Source organism: Schistocerca nitens, chromosome 1, assembly GCF_023898315.1.
Source record: "Schistocerca nitens isolate TAMUIC-IGC-003100 chromosome 1, iqSchNite1.1, whole genome shotgun sequence".
Classification (NCBI taxonomy): Eukaryota; Metazoa; Arthropoda; class Insecta; order Orthoptera; family Acrididae; genus Schistocerca; species Schistocerca nitens.
This window is the reverse complement of record NC_064614.1, coordinates 1,028,151,423-1,028,175,348: the sequence shown is the minus strand read 5'-3', so window position 1 is coordinate 1,028,175,348 and position 23,926 is coordinate 1,028,151,423. Positions and strand designations below refer to the sequence as shown.

At 42.3% G+C, this 23,926-nt stretch overlaps 1 protein-coding gene across 5 annotated transcripts in view; it reads right to left on the bottom strand.

The window, feature by feature from the left end:
* LOC126196656 (kelch-like protein 26) overlaps positions 1-23,926 on the bottom strand; it is a 347,281-nt gene that overhangs the window by 45,807 nt on the left and 277,548 nt on the right. For 4 of the 5 annotated variants that reach the window (XM_049934584.1, XM_049934583.1, XM_049934581.1 and 1 more), the window contains 2 exons: positions 13,605-13,850; positions 1,216-1,419 (listed from right to left, as the gene is read on the bottom strand). In XM_049934584.1, coding sequence (XP_049790541.1) covers positions 1,216-1,419; positions 13,605-13,850 — 450 coding nt within the window. The remainder of the gene's footprint in view (positions 1-1,215; positions 1,420-13,604; positions 13,851-23,926) is intronic. The other variant, XM_049934585.1, reaches the window with a different exon arrangement.

The window sequence follows — 23,926 nt, the reverse complement described above, 5'->3', positions numbered from 1 at the left end:
CCGGGAAGGCCCCCTTTGAGCAACCAATGAAAAGGTAGGCATTAGAAGGATCCATCCTGGTTCACACAGCCACACCTCTGATCTGTTTGCACCTCAAAGGTGAAGTATTTGTTGGCAAGTATAAAGTTGATTAAGGTGAGCAGGAAGGAGGTCGTAGATTTGGAATCAGGTGGCACCGCCTGAGAAAATGTTCAGCAGCAGACTGACCATGCATGTGGGGGATGCTGTTATAGAGGGTGATGGCATCAATGGTGATAAGCAAGGTGTGTGGTGGGAGTGGGACAGGTACGTATTTCAGGTGAGGTAGGAAATTGTTGGTTCCTTTAATATAGGTGGGAAGTCTTTGTACTATGGGTTTCAAGTGCTGATCAACTAAGGCAAATTATGTTTGGTGGGTGTTTTGAAGCCAGCAACTATGACTGGGTTTGTAAATCTTAGAAAGAAGGCAAAAGTTGGAAGTGCATGATTTTGGTGGAGTCAGAAGTTCTGTGGATTAGTCTTTGTGAGGAGCCTGAGGTTTTAAGGAGGGACTGCAGGTCAGTCTGAATCACAGGGCTGGGATCTTTATGGGAGATGCTGTATGAAGACGTGTCAGACAGCTGGTGTAGACCTTCACTAACATTTCAACCCTTCTGCCGGAAGAATCAGCCACTGGCTTCTAAAGCTTTTATGTGTGCATTCTAGTGCTGCCACTTGATGAGTAGATTTTTTTATTTATCCAATTACATTGTTGATCACAGGAAGTGACTCATCTACACAGATTTCCCACCTCTTTTGCGCAACTCACCTCATCTCTTATTTCTCTTCAATATTTATTTGCCTTTGTTTATGAGTATTACTCATAACTTATAAGCAGCTTTTTACCTCCAGCATATTGTTAATGCTTGCACATTACTCTGAGCATCAAAGGATCAATATCTTATGCATCTGTTGCATTGTGTCTGCCTTCTGTCAGGCTTTTTCCATTTCCTTCTATTTAATACTTCACTTTAGCATTGCTTATCTATCTTCCTCCCATTGTCTCTTCTCAATATTTGCAGTAAGAACCTTTAAAATACTTCAGAGCACTGTTCAGTCTACCGATTTCATCTGCTTGTATTGAACACAATCCAGAACTCATTTTAACCAATAATTCCAAGTGTATATAAACGAAAGTTACTATTTTTAAAAAGTATCATTTTGCATACTTCCAAATATATAGTCATGTGGACAAACCTCAGCTTCAGGGCAGTCTACAGGAAAATCGCAGCCCAGAAGATATTCCAGTTGCATAGGGGATAACCTCTGGAAGTCTTGAGTTCGTGAAAACTCACGGAGATGACTGCTCATGAACCGATACACACGTCGCCTCAGTTGTGAGAGCGAGTAAGTTTCAGCAATTGTTGCTATGTCCACACAGTTCTCCAAATCAAGCTGAGTCTGTACAAAGAAAAATAACTATTTAAATAGGATTATTATGTGTACGAGTGTTTATAAGAATATTACACAATGTAATTTACAAATTATGCAAAACAGAATTTTTTTGTGATTCTTGAGTTTCTCCCAGCATATTTGATAATCAAAATATCCGCGGGTGAACTGCCGATCTACAGTGTCCAACGGGCACAATATTTCGGCGATCATACATGTCGCCATCATCAGGTGAACTGGCGGACTGAGCTCCAGTCTGTCAGTTCACCTGATGATGGCGACATGTATGATCGCCGAAATATTGTGCCCGTTGGACACTGTAGACCGGCAGTACACCTGTGGATATTTTGAGAATTTTTTAAAATATGATCTGCTAATTTTTTGGTCCAATCTGGAGGCAGAACATCTAAACATATGAAGTTTTGGACCAAGTAAAACTTGAAAGGAGACCAAGTTGACAGGAGGTACAACAGTGATGTCAGCCAGGACATAGTTCTTCAATGTGAAATATAAAGTCACTGTGCAATATCTTGTCAATGGGAACTACAAGGCAACTGTAAAACTTTCATCATTCAGTATATTTTCACTAGTGAAATCATAATGGAATTACCATATGCTGCTAGTGCAATTTAAGTCGGGCTAAATATAGTGCCAGATCCAAGGCAATCACGAAAGCTGCATCTGTGCATTGACTAGATGGCATTGGATTAATATAAGTGAGTAACACTTCTTTGCTGTTACCTTTACTTAGTGAATTAGCATCTGGAAATAAGTTTAATATTCAAATAAATGTAAAAAACAATGCTTGTACAAGTTTTCAAACATGTATATTGTAATTCTGTCATAGATTTCACAAAGCTGAGGAAGTACATGCATGTATGAAAGTTGCTGTGGTGTGCTACAAGCTGTCACCCTACGGTCAAGGAAGTTACAGCTCACTGCAGAGCTGGCCACTGAGAATGCAGCTGACAGCCTTCATCAACAATATGTTAAATGGAGTAGTGGTGTTGTATATTTGTCAAAACTAATAGTTCCAATCCGTTTTAACATGGCGTAGATAGGCAGTGTGATTGAGAATTCAGCTCAAGTTCTGAAGAAAGAGTCTTGGGTAAGGTAATTGTTGGGAGGGAGCTAGCTATAAGAATGTGTTAAGTCTTCAATGGAAGAGACTACCAATGGTACACACTGCTTCTCATATCCTTCCATGATAAATTTTTGAGGAACTGGTTTCTAGTTTTGTGGCTGACAGAGTTAGAATTCATCTAACATTCCATATGATGAAAATCCTTAGTAGTACATTTATGTTTAATGGGATTGTGTAATTATTTATTGGCAGGGCAGTATGTTTATGGACTGTAAGGAACAAGAGTCAACGACTGTGGTTGTGAGCTCGTGATTTGTGATAGCCGACTAGGATCCACATTCTTTTGTGAAGTATTACAATGGCACACTAAGAGGTTATTGAGTTATGACTATTTTCATTATTGTATGGCACACTCTACAGATTGAGTTGTTGCTGTTTGGTAGTTGTTTATAAGAGAGTCTTTTGGCCTTGAGCAATGTAATGATTCAAGAGCATTGTACTTAAGGTGACAGACAACAGCATCTGAGAGCAGGATTTGTCCCCGAGTTTGTAAAGACCTGCCCTGATATAATGAAAGAAAGAGACTACATTTTTTTAAGGAACCATCACTGAAGACTTCTGTACAGCAAGGCTATTACTTGTGATCTAACAATATCAAATGGCCATTTCAACTAGGGATCTTTAGTTGGTCCTTTATTTGCCAACACCTGAAGAAGTTCTAATTTTATTCTGGTATGGACCAAAGTGGTGGTGGCACCTGGGTTCTTTGTTTGTCCTTTTTGTTGGTGATTACTGCCCCTCAGCAGAAACTTAAAACTTTGATGGCACTTTTACACTTACAACAAAATGGCTGTGCTGGATATTAAAAGAAGAAATATGACAAAGCTACAATTCCTGAAAGAAAATTAGATTCTTGACCTATTACTTAAAATAAATTGCTGTTCAGTGAAGTCTTATTAAACCAAGACTAAAGTTAACTGAGAAATAATAATTTCAATAGAAAGGAAAATATTAAAACATATTCTATGTAGTTGTGATGGTAGAAAATTTAATGCAGGAAGTGTTAACTACATTATGACCATCTAGTCTAAAAGAAATATAAATACAATTTTTTTTGAAGAAAATTACTTGAGATTCAAAGAGATGTATGGCTGACTGGGCTTGTTGCTTGATCTCTGTGAGGCTGTTTTTATTTTTATTTATTTATTTTAGGTCACAAAAACAACTGATGTCATAAGTTCCCATGTCATAACCTTAGAACACCAATATGTAAAAGAAGTTAAAAGTGACTATACACTAAGCACAATCTACAGAAGCAAATAGAGCTAAAAACAAGGACGTCCCCTTGGAGAAAGGTCCACAAAATGTGGCGTAGAGACAGTGAAGGTCCCTAACCTAAGATCAAATGTCCTTTACCATATCGCTATGGTGGATAAAAAGGAACACACGATCAACAGCCCATGTGTTGTTTACTAAAATGGTCAATAAGTCAGATGGCAAATGCATATTGGAACCTATGCGGTTAAACAAAGGGCATTGGGCCAGGAAATTGCAATGAACATAAAGTGGTGCAGGATCACCATGTAACAAGTGCCGATGGCCAAAATGACAGTGCCCAACATGCAACCTAGCTAAAATGATGTCCTCATGACAAGACGGCCAAGAGGCGATTGGCCAAGACGTTTGGAGAGGTTTAATTTCTTGGTGCTTGTTCCCAGAATACAAGACCAGTGGTGATGCCAAAGTGACACCATCTGCCATCTGCCATCAGACAGCAACACAGCGATCATCTGAAGGAAAGAAGAGCTAGTAGGTCAAGGTCTGAGGACTGCAGCCATGGCAACAGTGTCAGCAGCCTCATGTCCCATCTGACCAGGAAACCACATTAACATCACAGTAGCTCCCTCAACAGCAAGCAAGTGAAAGCTTTCTTGGACTACGTACAGCATACAAGCTCTCCAAGGGCACTAAGAGAATCTGAGCACATTGCAGAATTTAAAAACGTTTGCCACTGGTGTGTTGGGTGGCCAGAGAGAGGGCAAAGAGTTCTGCTGTAAAAATCGAGCAGTTTTCTGGAATCCAATACCGAAAATGGTCAGTGCCAATGAAGAAGGCACACAGGAAACCACAGTCAGTCTTAGAGCCATCAGCGTACACGATGGTGCTATTGCTGAGATGCGTGCAAAGATAAAGAAATTTACAGTGATAGATCGAATCCAGAATAGTGTCCATGAGAAGCAAATGAAATCCAAGATGAACATGGTCCACCTCATGAAGCCAAAGTGATGAAAGGTTCACACCTACCAGGAATGTGGCAGGTAACATTAAGTTAAGCTGCTGGAGCAGTAGAAAAAAACAATATCTGAGAGGTAACAAAGTAGGGCATGCTCCGCACTGGTAGTCACAAGGGAGTCATTGGAAAAGGGGGCATAGGATGGGTGGCTGGGCATGAAAGAGAAATGGCAAGCATATTCACTGATGAGGGCATCATGCTATTACGACAGTGGGAGTTTGGCAGCTTCTACATAGAGACTCTCTAACGGGCTACAGTAAAAGGCACCTGTGGCCAAACATATTCTGCGATGGTGCATTGTGTTACGACACCATAACATGGACGAATGTGCAGAGGAATAAACGAAACACCCATAGTCGAACTGCAAAAGGACAGGGATTGGCATAAACTGAGAAGGGTGGTCTGATCTGCTCTCCAGGAAGTACTACTTACAACACGTAGGACACTAAGGGGCAGGATATAGCATGCAGCCAGGTAAGACACATGTAAGGACCCAGAAACTTTTCTATCAAGCACGAGCCTCAGGATTTTCATAGTTTCAGCCAACAGAAGAGCAATAGGCCCAAATGTGAAGACAGTGGAAGAAACCAACTGAGCCACCAGAAATTCATATGAGCAGTTTTGTCAGTGGAAAAGCAACAGCTATTGTTGAAGCTCCACAAGTAAAGATGACTGAGACATCGCTAAAGATGCCACTCCAGGAGACAAGTCCATGGAGAACTGCAATAGACCGCAAAGCCATTGATAACAAGGGAGTCCATAATAGGGTCAATGGCTATAGCAGAGATGACAAGCAGGACAGAAACTTGAGGGACACCCGTTCTCCTGCATAAAGGTATCAGACAAGGCCGAACCACACGTACCTTGCAAATTTGGTCTTTTAAAAATTCCATAAGGAAATGGGGTAGGCAGCATTCAAAGCCCAATTACTGGAGTACTGAGGATACCAGTCCTCCAGCAGGTGTCTTAGGCTTCCTCCAAATCAAAAGTCACAGCCTCAGTCAGCTATTTCCACAGAAAACCATTTGTGACGTTGGTTGACAGTTTAACAACATGGTCAACTACAGAACGATGTTTCTTGGAATTCACATTGTACAGTGGTTAGTAACTGACTGATGTTCATCAACACAACTTGTGATAAAGATGGGGTGGTAGCTAGAAGGAAGGTTATTTGTCCTTACTGGGCTTAGGTGTGGGTATGACCGTACCTTCATATAAGCATCTGGGAAATGTGCCCTCTGTGATTCTACGTACAAAGGAAAAAGTGCCTGCCCACAAGAGAGATGGTCAGCAAAATCTGAATGTGAACATAGTCCAGCCCTGGGGTAGAACATCGGGATGAGGTGACAGCATGGTCAGGCTCAGTCATTGTAAAGACAGCAGTGTAGCATTCACATTTCTGAGAGGAGAAGGAAATCACCTGAGCCTCCTCAAATTGTTTCTGAGGGAGGAAGGCAGTGTGATAGTGGTGGAGCTTGAAATCTCTACAAAATAGTGGTCCAAGATGTTGGAGATAGCAATAGGATTCACAATGATATCTGCTACGGTCAGGCCTGAAACTGGGGAATGAACTTCAGTCCCAGAGAGCTGACAGAGGTTGCCCCCCCACAATGGAAGAGGGAGTGAAACTGTTAAAGGAACTAGAAAAGGGAATCCAGTAAGCTGTTTCGCTATTCCGTAAAACCCAACGGTACTGCGCAAGCAAGTCTTTACAACAAATACAGTTTACCATTGTAGGATAATGGTTAAAATGTAGAGAGCACATTTCCGTGTGTGAATTCTGTCACGGCACACCTCAGTGCACCAGGGGAACAGGACATGGTGTGGTAAAGAAGTAGACTGAGGTAAGGAACATTGTGAGGTGCAAAGGATAATGTTCATAAGCTACTCTACCTGGTCATCACAACTGGAGAACTGACTGATGTTCATCAAAGGTCATCAGGGAAGAGTAAAGCCTCCAGTCAGCCACAGAAAGCTGCCAATTGGGTTTATACCCAGGTGGGGTAAGAGTCGGCAAACGGATAGTGCACAGGAAATTATCACTTGAGTACGTATAAAGAGAGAAGGGATCACTAGAATGACAGGCGAGCTTGGCATTGCAGAATGAGTGGTCCAAGTGGGAATAGATGTGCGTGGAGTGTGGAAGGAACATGAGTGGTCCAGTGTTTAAGACAGATGAGGTTGAGTTGAGCGAGACGGTCAGCCACGAGGGAACCTCTCCGACAAGTTCTTTAAGCGCCCCAAATTAGATGGTGAGCATTATAAGTCACAGAGCAGCAAAAGGAGATAAGGGAGCTGACCAATAAGCTGGATTAAGTCTGCCTGGTGACAGCAAATGACGAAGGGATGTAGACGTGAAAAGGTGAAACGAGGAAGGAAAATGTGGACTGCAACAGCTTGCAGCCCAGTGTTGAATGAGATGGTTTAGCTCTTGACGTATCCCAAATGAGCAGTATGACTCCCCTTGAGATGGAATGCCATCCTCAAGGGAAAGGTCAAAGTGAACAGGAAGGCAATGAGAGAAGTCGAAATTTAGTCTTGTTTTGTTTCAGGGCAGAAAAACAACTAGGGTTATACGCGTCCATGTCAGAGCTATAGAACACAAAGACAAAAGAGTTAAGAATGACCACACGTCAATCCCAATCGACGTAAGAGAAGACAGCTAAAAACAGGCATGTGGAGAAAGGTCTATAAAATACACCATAGAGAAATGGATGTCAAGAACTAAAAATTAAATGTCCTTCACCATATTGCTATGATGGATAAAAAGTAAAACACAGTCGACAGCCAGCGCGTCATTTGCTAAAACAGCCAATAACTCAGATGACACACAAATGGGAATATAAGCGATTAAAAAAAAGGGCATTCTGTCAGGAAATGGTGGACAGTTAAAAGTTGGGTGCAATGCGCACTAAGCAGCAGGGGAGCACCTCTGAACAAATGGTGATGGCTTAAGAGACAGTGCCCAATACGCAACTTTGTTAAAATGATCTCCTTGTTGCTACAGGGTTGAAAGGTCATCCAAGCCGCTGTGAGAGGCTTATAGCCCAGAGCTCGTTCCCATGAAAGGAGGACCAGTGGTGATGCCAAAGCGACACCGCCTGCTGACACAGGGCAACACAGATATCATCCGAGGGAATATAAGAATGAGCTGTCTGAAGTACGACTGCAGCCTTGGCAGCAGCATCAGCGGCCTCATTTCCTGTCAGTCTACCATGACCACAAACCCACATAAACATCACAGTGGCTCCACCAAGAATGAGCAAGTGACAGCTTCCCTGGACCTGTTGCACTAAGGGATGGGCGTTGTGCAGCATGCAGAGGCTTTGAAGGGCACAGAGAGTCTGTGCAGATGACACAATTGAAAGGTCTGTGTTTCTGAATGTACAGGGTGGCCTGATACAGGGGAAAGAGCACAGCTGTAAATACTGAGCAGTGTTTCGGGAGCCGATACCGAAAAATGTCAGCGCCAACAACGAAGGCACACCCGACACTACGGTCAGTCTGAGAGCCATCAGTATACACAAAGGTACTATGGTGCCCTGCGAAGACCATCAAACTGAAGGTAATAGAGAGAGGCTGGAGTAGTGTCCTTAGGAAGCGAATGAAGGCCAAGGTGAACAAATGCTGCCACATGAAGCCGAGGTGGTGAAGGGGTCACACCCACCAGGAAAGTTGCAGATAGCATGAAGTTAAGCTGCCGGAGCAAGAGCCAAAAGCGAATTCCAGGAGGTAGAGAAGAGGGACATGCCCCATACTGGTGATCAAAGGAGTCATTGAAGAAGGCATGCATGGCAGACATACCTGCTGAGGGGAGAGTCACGGCGGTAGGACAGTGGTAGTTCAACAGCTTCAGCATACAGACTATCAATCAGACTAGTGTAAAAGGTGCCAGTGGCCAAACAGACACCACAATGGTGGATAGTGTTAAGACAGCGTAAGAGGAATGGACGTGCAGACGCATAAACAAATCACCCATAGTCACGTTTCGAACGGGCAAAGGACCAGTACAATCTGAGGAGGGTGGTTTGATCTACATCACAGGAAGTAACATTGAGGACAAGTAGGTTGCTGAGAGACAACATACAGCGGGCTGCCCGGTATTACATGTGAGAGGACCAAGAAAGTTTCTATTGAGCATGAGTCGCAGGAATTTCATTGTTTCAATGAACAAAAGAGTAACAGGGCCAAGATATAAGTACGGAAGAAACCAATTGCACTGCCAGAAATTCATACAAATGGTTTTGACAGTGGATAAATGAATGCCATTGTCGATGCTCCAGGAGTAAAAAAGATCAAGACATTGCTGAAGACGCTGCTCAATGAGACAACTCCATGGAGAACTGCAATAGATTGCAAAATCGTTAACGAAAAGGGAGCCAGAGATGCCCAGTGGGAGAAGTCATTATCTGGTTAGTGGTGATAGCAAAGTGGACGATACTCAGATGGAATCCTCAGCTAAAGGTATCCGACAAAGCAGAACCCACATGTACCTCGGTCTTTTAAAAACACCTGAAGGAAACTGGGCAGGTGGCCACAGAAGCCCCACATGTACAGCACATGGAACATACCAGTCATCCAGCAGGTGTTGGAGGCTCTCTCCAAGTCAAAGAACATGGCTACAGCCTAGTATTTCTGCAGAAAACCATTCATGACATGGGTGGACAAATTGACAAGATGGTCAAATGCAGAAAGCTGTGCTCGAAACCCACAATATGCAGTGCATAGTAAATTGAGAGACTCGAGCCGCCATACCAGCTGGGCAGAATCATATGCTCCATCTTCTTGCAAGCACAGCTAGTGACAGAAATGGGACAGTAGCTAGAAGGAAGGTGTTTGTCCTTACCGGGCTTAGGTATGGGTGTGACAGTGGCTTCACGCCAGTGTCTGGGAAACGTGCCCTTCATCCAGATGTGGTTGTATGTATTAAGAAGTGCCTACCTGCAAGAGAAAGATTATGGAACATCTGAATGTGAACATCTGAATGTGAACATCGTCTGGCCCTGGGGTGGAGGATAGGGATGAAACAAGAGCATTATCTAGCTCTCTCTTAGTAAAGGCAGCATAGTAGCACTCATGATTCTGAGAAGAGAAGGGTACCGCTGAGCCGCCTCTGCTTGTTTCCGCAAAATGGTGGCCCAAGGGGTTGGAGACAGTAATCGGTTCCACAAGGCCATCATCTGATACTGTCAGTGTAGAAATTTGGGAATGGATCTTGGTCCTAGAGAGTCATCGGAGGTTGGTCCACCCAAGAGGGAGTGGAACTGTTAAAAGAACTAGTAAATGAAATCCATCTAGCTTTTTTGATGTGCACACAACTGTTTGTAACAAATGCAATTTACCATCATAGGATGATGGTTAAAAACATGGAGAGCACGTCTCCGTGTGCAAATTCTGTCATGGCATGCCCGAGTCCACCAAGAGACTGGGACATGGCATGGTAAAGAGGGAGTGTGACGAATGGAAAGTTCTGTGGCATTTGTAAGGTATTCCACCTGGTCATCACACTCGTACTCTCTGCTGGAAGTATCACTTTGCCACGAAGAATAATGATCCTAATCCTACCCCTAATGACCCAACTCCCCAAGACACTATCCAAATTGAACCCTGCCTGGAACAGTTCCGTCCTCCGTCACAGCGGGACCCACCTCCTCTTACTCAAAATCACCCTCTCCAAACCTTCCAGGAATTTCTGACTTCCAGCCTTGCCTCTCAATCCTTCTTAAAAAAACCTTAATCCTACTCCCAACATCACCACTGCTGAAGCCCAAGTTATCCGTGATCTGAAGGCTGACTGATCCATCGTCATTCCTCCGGCGGACAAGGGTTCCACGACCGTGGTACTTGATCGTCGGGAGTATGTGGCTGAGGGACTGCGTCAGCTTTCAGACAACACCACATACAAAGTTTACCAAGGTAATCCCATTCCTGATGTCCAGGCAGAGCTTCAAGGAATCCTCGGAACCTTAGGCCCCCTACAAAACCTTTCACCTGACTCCATCAACTTCCTGACCCCACCGACACCCCGCACCCCTACCTTCTACCTTCTTCCCAAAATTCATAAACCCAACCATCCCGGCCGCCCCATTGTAGCTGGTTACCAAGCCCCCACAGAGCATATCTCTGCCTACGTAGATCAACACCTTCAACCCATTACATGCAGTCTCCCATCCTTCATCAAAGACACCAACCACTTTCTCGAACGCCTGGAATCCTTACCCAATCTGTTACCCCTGGAAACCATCCTTGTAACCATTGATGCCCCTTCCTTATACACAAATATTCCGCACGTCCAGGGCCTCGCTGTGATGGAGCACTTCCTTTCACCCCGATCACCTGCCACCCTACCTAAAACCTCTTTCCTCATTACCTTAGCCAGCTTCATCCTGACCCACAACTTCTTCACTTTTGAAGGCCAGACATACCAACAATTAAAGGGAACAGCCATGGGTACCAGGATGGCCCCCTCGTACGCCAACCTATTCATGGGTCGCCTACAGGAAGCCTTCTTGGTTACCCAGGCCTGCCAACCCAAAGTTTGGTACAGATTTATTGATGACATCTTCATGATCTGGACTCACAGTGAAGAACAACTTGAGAATTTCCTCTCCAACCTCAACTCCTTTGGTTCCATCAGATTCACCTGGTCCTACTCCAAATCCCACGCCACTTTCCTTGACGTTGACCTCCATCTGTCCAATGGCCAGCTTCACACGTCCATCCACATCAAACCCACCAACAAGCAACAGTACCTGCATTATGACAGCTGCCACCCATTCCACATCAAACGGTCCCTTCCCTACAGCCTAGGTCTTCGTGGCAAACGAATCTGCTCCAGTCCGGAATCCCTGAACCATTACACCAACAACCTGACAACAGCTTTCGCATCCCGTAACTACCCTCCCGATCTGGTACAGAAGCAAATAACCAGAGCCACTTCCTCATCTCCTCAAACCCAGAACCTCCCACAGAAGAACCACAAAAGTGCCCCACTTGTGACAGGATACTTTCCGGGACTGGACGAGACTCTGAATGTGGCTCTCCAGCAGGGATATGACTTCCTCAAATCCTGCCCTGAAATGAGATCCATCCTTCATATCCTTCCCACTCCACCAAGAGTGTCTTTCCGCCGTCCACCTAACCTTCGTAACCTGTTAGTTCATCCCTATGAAATCCCCAAACCACCTTCCCTATCCTCTGGCTCCTACCCTTGTAACCGCCCCCAGTGTAAAACCTGTCCCATGCACCCTCCCACCACCACCTACTCCAGTCCTGTAACCCGGAAGGTGTACACGATCAAAGGCAGAGCCACGTGTGAAAGCACCCACGTGATTTACCAACTGACCTGCCTACACTGTGATGCATTCTATGTGGGAATGACCAGCAACAAACTGTCCATTCGCATGAATGGACACAGGCAGACAGTGTTTGTTGGTAATGAGGATCACCCTGTGGCTAAACATGCCTTGGTGCACGGCCAGCACATCTTGGCACAGTGTTACACCGTCCGGGTTATCTGGATACTTCCCACCAACACCAACCTATCCGAACTCCGGAGATGGGAACTTGCTCTTCAATATATCCTCTCTTCCCGTTACCCACCAGGCCTCAGTCTCCACTAATTTCAAGTTGCCGCCACTCATACCTGTCATTCAACAACATCTTTGCCTCTGCACTTCCACCTTGACTGACATGTCTGCCCAAACTCTTTGTCTTTAAATATGTCTGCTTGTGTCTGTATATGTGTGGATGGATGTGTGTGTGTGTGTGTGTGTGTGTGTGTGTGTGTGTGTGTGTGTGTGTGTGTGTGTGTGTGTGTACCCATCCTCTTTTCCCCCTAAGGTAAGTCTTTCCGCTCCCGGGATTGGAATGACTCCTTACCCTCTCCCTTAAAACCCACATCCTTTCGTCTTTCCCTCTCCTTCCCTCTTTCCTGATGAGGCAACAGTTTGTTGCGAAAGCTTGAATTTTGTGTGTATGTTTGTGTTTGTTTGTGTGTCTGTCGACCTGCCAGCACTTTCATTTGGTTTTTAGATTGTATATACACACACACACACACACACACACACACACACACACACACACTCTAAACTTTCTATGCTGGAAAAATCTATCATACTTGTTTATAAAATGGCACAGTGCAACCCCTTCTGTTAGAAGGCAAGAAACTTTTATTCCTTCCAAGTACTGTTATTTAACAAAGCAATCATCTTATAAAGTCCTTTTATTACAGTAGCTGGGAAAGAATAAGAAGAAGAAGAAGAAGAAGAAGAAAGAAAAAAAACACGCCACCTGTTACAGCATTAAAGTTACACTATACTCACAGTATTGGGGTTAGAAACACACAAAGGCCATTACAGATGGAACACTAGCTCAAACAGACAAAGACAGGCAAAAGAGAGGATGAGGCCTTGTTGTGAAGACTCATTCTTCTTGAAGGCCAGTCCACTGTATTAATGCATTTGCACCCGGCTTGAATTTTCCTCACAAAAGCAAATGAATCAAGCACTTTTTGGTCATTTCATCCCAAAACACAGAGAAAAGAAGAAAGCATCATTTACCACAAGAAGTAAAAATCATAGTATCACATGATGCGAACAGTACAATATTGTCACTTATTTGCTAACTCTTTTGTACAGAATAAGCATATGGCATCATTGTTTCAAAGTTACCAGCTCCCAAGAATCTGCAAAATATTTACATTTTCATTAAAACAGCATCGAACAGTTAATTTCACCAGTATGTAGCCCAAATTTTTAATTAATTAGTTGTGATTACAACAAAAAGATGAGAATGTTACTGTGGCATAGGACATACCTGAAGATAACTAGAACACGCCTCAACTACTGCGACAACCTGAACGTGACTTGCTGCCGACAGCACATCCTGAATGTTTGCCAGGTTGAGGGCCAAACGTGATGTGTAAGCATAGTCCAGTAACAGGCGCATTCCTGCTGCAGTCACACCGTTCAGACAAATTTCACTCTGGCGGGACTCTCTCATTGCATCCGTAAACATGGCACGAAAGTAGTCACTACATGATGCAAGTACCACTCTGTGTGCCTAGAAGTGAAGTAATATTCATATAGTACACCATAAAATTTCACTTGCAGCACAGTGGAAACTTACACGGCAAACGATATCGCAACATTGACACACTAAAAAAAGCATGTAAGGTGTTTTCTCTTAATTGTAAACTAACACCTGACTAAGTAGGAAACGTAAAAAGTCTGATATCTATTTACACAAAAAAGCAAGAACTGGTTAATGCACATTATATATTTAAGCAGCAATGTCTGTCTAGATATTTTAATTGAGCAAACAATAGATGTGATTAAAATTGCAAGTTTCTTGTTTAGAATGAGCCAACACCAATACCAACTTACCAAAATGCAAAATGTTTCAGGACCTCGCCAACAAACTTAGAAGGAGTGCTCACATACAGAAGATTTTTGTTGTTGTTAGGAATTTATCCTTTGCAACCAATTATTTATTTAGAATTGGCATGGTGTGCCCTGAACTCATTGTTAGCTTTTCTGTTTCTAAACCTTCAGAATGCATTACTCATTATTACAGTTTACATGTGGGTTGTGTATCCAATACAGATTATGAATGAACTGAGGTTGCCTACATGATTGTGTTTGTTACAGCAAAGTAAGGGACAATTTAAGACAGGAGATACGACTGTGAATCAAATATAGACAGGACTATTTTTCCCCTTCATGCCTTTTTGTAAATTGAAAGTGGCGTGATCTCTGCTCTTTGTCACTTTTGTTTCCAGTAATTCTTCTGCACGGCTAGAACATTGTGGCGCCTTTTATTTAGTCAGAATTGCAATGTCAAAGCAAGAGGATCTGTCACTTCTTGTGCTACACATCATGATCACGTTTCTCACAAGAGGGGGCATAAAACCATCTGAAAGAGATTTTAGGAGAATGATATAGAGCTGAGAATGCAGCTCACTAATGCTATCTGAGGACGAACATGACTGAGGAGAATATTCACACTGTTTGTCAGCTTGCTTAAGACAGTCAGTGGAAAAAAGTTGCTAAAATTGCCACTAAGGTCAGCGTAAGCTACAGTACTGTTCAGGCAATCGTTACCAACAACCTCGGGTATCAGGAAGTGACCATAACTCGTGTGCCAATGCTTGACCCCACAGCTGCCTGAACTCACAAAATAATTCAGGAATTGTTCTAGGCCACACTAGGACATCCTCCCCACAGTCTCCGACTTATCACCCTGCAATTTTATTTCTTTGGACCACTAAAGGAAGCGGTCAGATGAAAAACATTTGACAATGATGGCACTGCCTAAATGCTCATCATAGCCTCATTCATTTTACAAAAAAACATGATCAAGAAACTGCCTATGCACAAGGGAAAATGTGTTTCCCATTCAGGAGAGTATTAGAAAAATAAGTTTGTGTATATCAATTTTTCTGAAGCCTAAATAAACCTATAAAAAAATTACAGTCTATATTCGAATCACCCTCATATCCAAGAGCATTAGTTTACCGATAGGAGAATCTCAACAATGATATATTTGCTGCACTTTCATGATGCCTTCGAGAGAGAGAGAGAGAGAGAGAGAGAGAGAGAGAGAGAGAGAGAGAGAGAGAGAGAGAGAGAGAGAGAGAGTGTGTTTGTTGAGTATTTTTAGCAGAATGTGTCATGTAGTAACACTCAATTTTTAGAATTCAATGGGAGGAAAGTGCAGAAATGCGCTCTCCTCTTATATTTGTGCTGTGCGACATGCTAGAAGTAGTGGTTATGTAACAGTTTGTATTGTTATTAAACGAGTACAAAGTAAGATTGGGTTTAATGTCCCATCAACATCAGGTTCATTTGAAACAGAGTACAAGCTTCGATTCTTGCATGGAAGAAAATCAGCAGTGCACTGTCACAGAAATCATCCCAGATTTGCCTGGAGCGATTTAGGGAAACCATGGAAAACCTGAATTTGCATGATCAGATGTGGGTTTCGACCATCATCCTTCTGAATGAGTCCAGCGTTAAAACGAGTACAATCTACAAGTGAAGCACCTTCAGAATGCACAGGCACTGGGAGACTATTTTGTATCTCATATGGAATTTGTGGAATGGTTTACCTTTCACACATGTCATTCACAGATGATGCAGGCCTTGCAAGACCCAGTTCTGTAGGCAGCCAGAATGCACCTGTCTGGAACTATATTAACACACATTTGAATCCCGGTAATCTAATCAGGAGAGATTTTCTGCTAACATTTAGATTGTGTGGTTGGTAATCATCTTTTATTGTCTTGGTTCCAACCAGCACATGGAACTGGAGCATCTTAGTTTCAATGTAATACATCTACAGAATGACTGACACAGTACTACATATTATGTGTAGCAACCTCTGGTTCCCAAATGATGGAGCTTGTAAAGCATTGAGAAATAGTCTACATGTAAACGGTGAAGTATTCAATGCCAAACACAAATTCTACCATTTGATACAGTTTTTGTTTAGTCACTTGAGATACATGTTAACAGCTGAATTATGCAATATACTTTGGTTAGTAAAAGAAAAACTTTATTTGAAATTGTTAATCCCGTGGTTGTGATTTTGCACAATACATTAACACAGTAACAAAGTTCATCATCATACTATTTCATTTACAACAAGCACACTCAATAAAAGTAAAGAATTGTAGCATACATGCAATTAGTAATGGGTTTTCTCGCAAAAACATTATTTGAGTATGCTAAACAATGAGATTGCAAAATTGGATCTAAACATTTGAAGTGGAAATTTATTACACAATCTCAGTTTTCACTTTACTCAAAACAACAACATAGCTAACTTGACGTGAAACTTTTCATTTAAAGTAAAATAATTAAACATAATGTAAAGAAACTGTTCATTTTGCAAATGTTCGATTATGAACAAGAACTTAATTTCAAAAAAATAGGAACTATATTTTTTATTGTAGTATCAATATATATCCATAGTCATTGTAACTGACTTTTGTTTACGAAATTATTAGTAACTCAACCTTGTCCTCCTCCTATGTTCATATGGAAAAACATAGTCTACATAAAGATGCACCAACTTGGCTGTCATTTGTTGTTTAACTTTGAAACATGTAAAATGTGATTCAATTGTCAGCACCTTGTAAACTTCTGCAAGTATTAATTTCAGTAATATATGTTTTACAAAAAATGTGAATCTTTGTACTGTTCTCATTAGGTGCAATGCTGTAAATATACATGAAGTTTTGTTGTCTACAATGATTAGTGCTATTGTTTTGGAAGAATAAAATGGAGCAAATGGATTTCTACCTCATGAATTAAAGACCCAGCCCACATAGATGCTTGTCCAAATGGTTAACAAATACTGTTCACTACAGGTGAAAAGGTAACTGTTAGTACTGACGAACTTGTAAGTATTGCTTTCCCAATAATAATGTCAATGTGAAATAATAGTTTTCTATACACCAGCTGTGCACTAAAGGCTGAATGACATTTCACATAGTTAATTAGTTATTGACAATTGGAAGGTCCTGTCATAACCATACGAACATGCTCAAAAACAGTGGAATGTCATGTTTAGAAGGTATCAGACATGTAAGGAGGTTCATGACAGAGTGAACACCTGAATTTTATAAATGACATGGACAGATAACTTTTCGCTAACACCTGTACAATCACTGTTATTCAGTCTCAGAACCTGTATGTAGCTCATAAAACAACTAGTTAAAAGTAATGTATTGGTTAGGAAATGTAATCCTCAGTATGTAACCTATTATTCCTCAAACTCTGTTGATGCAAGGCTACACACCCTGTATATAATCCAGACGAACCAGCACAGAATTTTCTAACAAATTTAATTTATAGGTATTGTAGCAACATATACAAACATTGGATTAAAGTGCTGCCAGCTATGGAAAACCAGGCAACAGTTGGCTTGCAAGTACCATCTGCTGATGCACCACTCTTTGAAAATTTTAGAACTTTATTGTATTCGTTAATTTATGCATTCCAAATACCTCAAACTTTTAGTTTCACAGCTGCTACATCACATTTGAGGGCCATTTCCTGCATGTAATCCACAATTTATATAGCGCTTGGTCTCCCAAAGTACGAGGTTTATCAGACCAACCCCTTTTGTTCCATGTCAAATTAATTCATTTGTTCATCCAAAAATATTTCAAGAATGTGGGAGACATCATTTGTTTGTAAACACACACACACACACACACACACACACACACACACAAAATTCTACAGTAATATCAAGTTGTTGTTCTTGTACGTGATCCACTCATATTAACGTGACCACTGCCTATGTTTGACGTTAACATACAATAGCCTTTCACAGATGGCAACTCTAGCTGTGGAGGGTTTATAAAGTATGATGGGGGACGTGGAAAACAGTGCATTCATTGTTGTAGTGAAGAATTAGAACGATTTATCTGATGTCCAAAACGGCATGATGATTGGTTTTCAGGCCAAGAGTGGAAACATTGCCAAAAATGGTTAATTTTGTAAACTGTTTGTGTGCTGCCATGTTTTAAGTGTACCATGCATAGCAAAATGATGCTACCCAAGCAAGACAACAGTGGTGCACAGAAGGAGGGTGAACGATTTCTGCAGAGATGTGTATGGTTGAATAGACATCCAGCTGACTGCACAGATTAATCAAGGGGCTACCAACAGTGTCTCCTCGATGACCATACAATGAACATTGCTGCCTATAGGCCCCTGCAGCAGGCACCTGGTTACGATGCCCAAACTTACTTGCGTTCATTGGCATCAAAGGCTGGAATTTGCATGCCAGTACTGCAACAGTGCATCCACTGAATGGTGACAAGTGGCCTTTTCAGATGAATCACATTCTATGTTCCATCGGACAGATGGCCTTGGCATGTATGGCATGAAATGTCTGAAAGAAAACCCTTACTTACAGCGTTTTTTTCCTTCGGCACAATGGCACCTACCAGCACGACAATTCAGCATGTCACTGTCAGAAGTGTCCAGGCAAGAGGAGGGAGCGTTATGGTCTGGTGAATGTTTTCATAGCATTCCCTAGGGACATCTTCATTCTGGAAGGGATGGTGGATTAACAGGAGTATGCAACTATCCTTGGGGACCCCGTCCACCCTTACATGCCATTTTTTTTCCTCGGCACGATGGCATCTACCAGCACGACAATTGAACATGTCAGACAGCTCGCAGTGAACATACATGGTTTGAAGAGCACCAGGGTGAGTATACTTTACTCCTCTGGCTACTGTGGAACTGTCACAGTACTAGGTACAGTACATCCTGTATCGAGTCCCGCAACCATCTCTGAAAAGATAGATGTACAGAGACTTGATGTACTGTACCTGGTAATGGGATAGTTCTGTAGATTCGTTGTTGAACAGAAATCTACTAATACCAGTATTGCTGGCCCCTGTTTACCAGTGTTGTCTGTACACAGGGCCTGAAGATGGCATAGTAAATTGCCAAAACTGGTAGCCAAATAAAATAAGTTTGGAAACTAGATGACTGAACGGTGTTCGATTTGACATCCTGTATCAAACAGCCAAGTCCCACAATCAGCTCTAAAAAGATAGACATACAGAGACTCTTTTCTTTATGGCCGAACACAGTACCTCTCAACCTCGTCTGTGATCATCAACTAAGAAGACACCATTGTCTTCTAGTAGGCCAGCTGTGTGATTAGTGTCGTAGGCAGAACTGTAAGTGAAAGCTAGTGTCGAATGTACTCTGTGTGGGAGACTTATTTTATCTGTATCAACTGATACATTATGTTCAGAAAGAATTATGAATACTCACGACATATCTGCGGGTATGGATTATACATAGTTAAATTCTTCCTATCTATGTTATAATAAAGTGAACTAATATTTTACATTTTTAGTACCCATTTGGTCTCCTCTTGGGCCAAGTAAAGAACCCACAATTGTACCAACAAGTATATTTTCCATCCGGTACAACACACTGTGTCTAGGTTGGTCGTTTTTGTAGACTTGCCTCACCTGCTTGCAAAATGTTACGGTGTGCAGGCTCCCGTGCATTACACTGGGTTTGCCTTTCATTATTTCTGTGCATTACATCAACTGTTTAACATGTCTGAGTAACCACAGGAAATGTCTTTAAATGAAGTTGTTCATTCCAAAGCGCATCAAGTTGAATGACTGATGCCCAGTGTACAACAAATGACAACATCCTCTCCCAGCAAGTATCTCCACCACCAGTTGCTACACCTAAGTTTTGTCCATTCACTCAATAGTATGGAAGGGGAATGGTTGGAAGACTGGGTGCAGTTGGAGGCCCACTTCGCTGCATACAACTTGCAGGTATGGTGCACATCACTTTTTTTCTTTAGCCAGCCGAAGCTGTGTACTGTCATTTTTAAAGCTGTGCCCAGATTCTCATCCTGAGACTACTAGTTACAACAAACTGATTTGGCTGGTAAATGAACTTATGAAAGTCTGGGGTATGTCATGGCAACAAGGTTTAAATTGTTTTGACTCAAGCCGCAGTAGCCACATATTTTCAAATGGTGGGCTACTGAACTCAGGGCTGCAGGGCTGACAAGACATTGTAGTATCAAGTGTTTGTGAACTAGGTTAGTCACATCATTTTACATGCTGCAGTCACACATTCATGCTGCTTCTCAGACTGATAGATCCTGATCAGAAAACAGTCCTGTCTATTGTGAAATCTCACACTTTGTGGACACAACTGAAGTTCTTTTAGAGGCTCCATGTATTTCTGTTGTTCAAAGTACACAATACGCACTCTGAAGTTCATGATGGTGTTAAAGTGATCAAAAACAGGGCTCAACAGACGGTAAATGTACAGGTAAACATTTTTTGTCTCAAGGTACATGATATATGATACAGTAATCTGTGAGGTGGTCTTGTCCTACACGCTTTTCCAATGTCATATTTAGACAGTGTTTTTACAGGGTGACCACAGCTCAAGCACCAGCCGATGCCGCGTAGGGGCATGGCTGCAGCACAACTGTCTACAAATGCATTCTGTAATGGCAAGGCCATTAAAGCCAGTGCAAGCAACAGCTTGCACTTCTGTATCAATGAACTCTTCTTGTGCAGTGCATAGCCAGAAAAACAAACTTTTTGTTGTATTAAGAGTGGCTCAAAGGACAAATAAATTGCAGTTAGACACTGCTGCATCTGTCTCCTGTATTAATAAACACTTAGGAAAGGATCAGCAGCCCACAGCTACAGTAGCCTACTTCTACTTTGTCTACACAGACACGAAATTTCGGTACTTGGTATTTGCACTTTGCCAGAAACTTTTCATGGAGTTACAAAATATGTAGTATGTCATGTACTCAGTTCTATAAACAGAGCAAACATTTTTGGTTTAGACTTTTTTGATTTGTTCAACTAGCGCATACAAGACACTGTGTTACAAATCAGCATTTCAGTGCCTCACACTGTTTCTTACTTGTGAAGTAAGAACAATGAACTGTTTCAATTGAGTTTAGGAAGTTCTAATGATTTAGATGTGCACATTACAAAAACACAATGTCCAGCTGAGATTTTTTCATGCATGGCCTGTCCCCCAAGCAATACATGAGAAGGTTGCTCGAGAACTTCATAGATGGAAAGACAGTTGGATTATCCAACGGGCATCTCCCTTGGTAATTCTCAAAAAACCTTCAGGTGGTTTATGTCTGTTCGTTGATTATGAGGCAACAGTAAACTCACAAAACATAGGGGATTCTTTTACTTTCCCATGACCAGAGGAATTTATAGATGGACTGGGACAGGGGCGATTCTTTTCCAAGATTGATTTGTGTGAGGCATACTTATAGTTATCAGTGGATGAGAAGTCCAAGCAATATTTTGTGATAAACACTTGCCTATGTTTGTTCCAGTTTCGAGGGCTATCATTCAGAAGGCTTTAGCTCCTGCTTTTTTCAATGGTTCCTCAAATAATCAACAGCAAAAGCTCTTCCTGTAGAAACTATTTGGACGATAATGTTGTCTTGGGTTAAATGCCTGTTGAACATTTAGCTCATGTAGACCATTTGGTTCAATTTCTTTCTGCTTCTGGCTTGACATGCCCCTTCTTCCAAGAAAAACTTGACCATTTAAGACACATAATAAATACGCAGGGAATTCATCCTTCTACTTTGCACCTGTGTGCAATAAAAGATCAGCTAGTGCCCTGTAACATTAAGAAGCTCCAAGTTGTTGTGGGGAAGCTTACCTACTATATCAAATTAATTTAAAATGCTTCACAAATTGCTGCTCCACTGAACCAGCTGTGCCAGAAAATTGTTCCTTACGTGTATTCCCAAGAATGTCAGGACACATTTCATTTCAGCAATTAAAGGATGCCTTATTAAGTTGTCATCATTCGATTCATTTTGATCCAGCTAGGCCTGTCATGTTAGCCATGAATGAATCTTCTTCTGGGATTAGAGCAGTGCTCTTCCAAAGAATTGGTTCAACTGACAGACCCATTGCTTTTGCCTCGAAATTTAATAAATCATGGTGTAGTTCAGTCAGCTGTAAAAAGAGGTGCTCACTGTTTCTAAGTTCCACCAATATTTGTACAAGTGCAAGTCAGTCCCACAACAGACAGTGCAAAAATTATAACATTGGGATCTGATATTGTCCACTTATCTGTAGGGGTTGTTGTACAGACCTAAAGCCCTCCATTTGAATGCGGACTTGGCTCTGTGACCGGTCAAGCAGCAACAAAGCATTTGATTCATCTGAGGAATCATGTTTACAAATCAATACACAGGAATTTAAAAAATCTTCAAAATTATCTTTTTGATATTTGATGTATTGCCCCAAGCAACTGCTATTGACCCAGCTCTTCCAGTTGTTTTACAGTACACATGCCATGGGTGGCCACGTGGTTTGCAAGAAATTCCCCACACAGTGACATAACTATTTTTCGCGTCATCAGGTGCTATCCGAGTGGTCAGGTGTTCTGCTGTTGCATACAGAGAATGGCAATGTGTGTGATGTGACGCTATGCTCCCTGCAACAGGAAGTTCTGTATTTGTTGCAATAAAGTCACTAGTGTGTAGTTTGCTCAAATCAATTTGCCTGATGTCATTGTACTTAGCAGGGATTGACTGACTGTTTGGGCCAGTGCAACAATCTGTGGATTGTCTGCTAATATTAAATGTAAGGATTCGGAAAGAATGTACTTAACACGGGGGGGGGGCGCCAAAAAATGAGGACATTCCACCAATTTGTGAGATATCATCAGTCTGGCTCCCCAACCACATTGTGGGGTGGGTCGTTACGGAGAGGGAAACAAGGGATGAGACTGGTATGATCAATGCGTAGACAGCATAAAACAGTGGACTACTTCTGAGAGGAGTGGAAGGAAGAGCACTTAACTGCAGTAGACTCCTTGATTGTGAGGCCTTTATTACTATGAGCAATAGCACTCCAGATGGCATTCCACTTTTGGGCAAAGAGAGATTTAACATAGAACCGCATATCCGCAGCTGTAATCATGAAAAGAAATGGGAGGTGCTTCTCTAGCCAAACGGTCAGGCAGTTCATTCCCTGGTATGCCCACATGACTTGGGACCCAGAGAAAGACGACTGAACAGGCAGCATGCGCAAGGGCAGAGAGCGATTCACGGATAGCAGAGACCAACGGGTGGCGAGAGTAGCATCAGTCGATAGCCTGCAGGCTACTCATGGAATACGAACAAATTAAAACACTGTGGAGGGAGGCCTGAGAAGCAAAAAGAAAGGCCTTGTGAATGGATAAAAGCTCTGCCGTGAACACACTACATGATCTGGGCAATAAATGGTGTTTGAAGCCAGTAGGAAACGTGAAGGCATATCCCACATTATCAATTTTCTTGGAACCAACAGAGTAAAAGATGGTTGCACCCTGGAACTCTGAAAGGACGGCACATACAAAATGCTGGTAAACCATAGGAGTGACAGAGACCCTGGAAAAGACCGGTCCTATCTGTGGCCTAGCCACCATCCAATGGGGGGTATGGGAGGAAAGATATGGGGTGCATTCCACTGAGGAGAGATGGAGACCTTGACAGAGGAAAATGGGACGCATGCCAACCGACAATCCCACCCATGGGTGGGTGTTAGGAGGGAGACGTTCCTCATTGACGAAGAGCACAGGGTACAC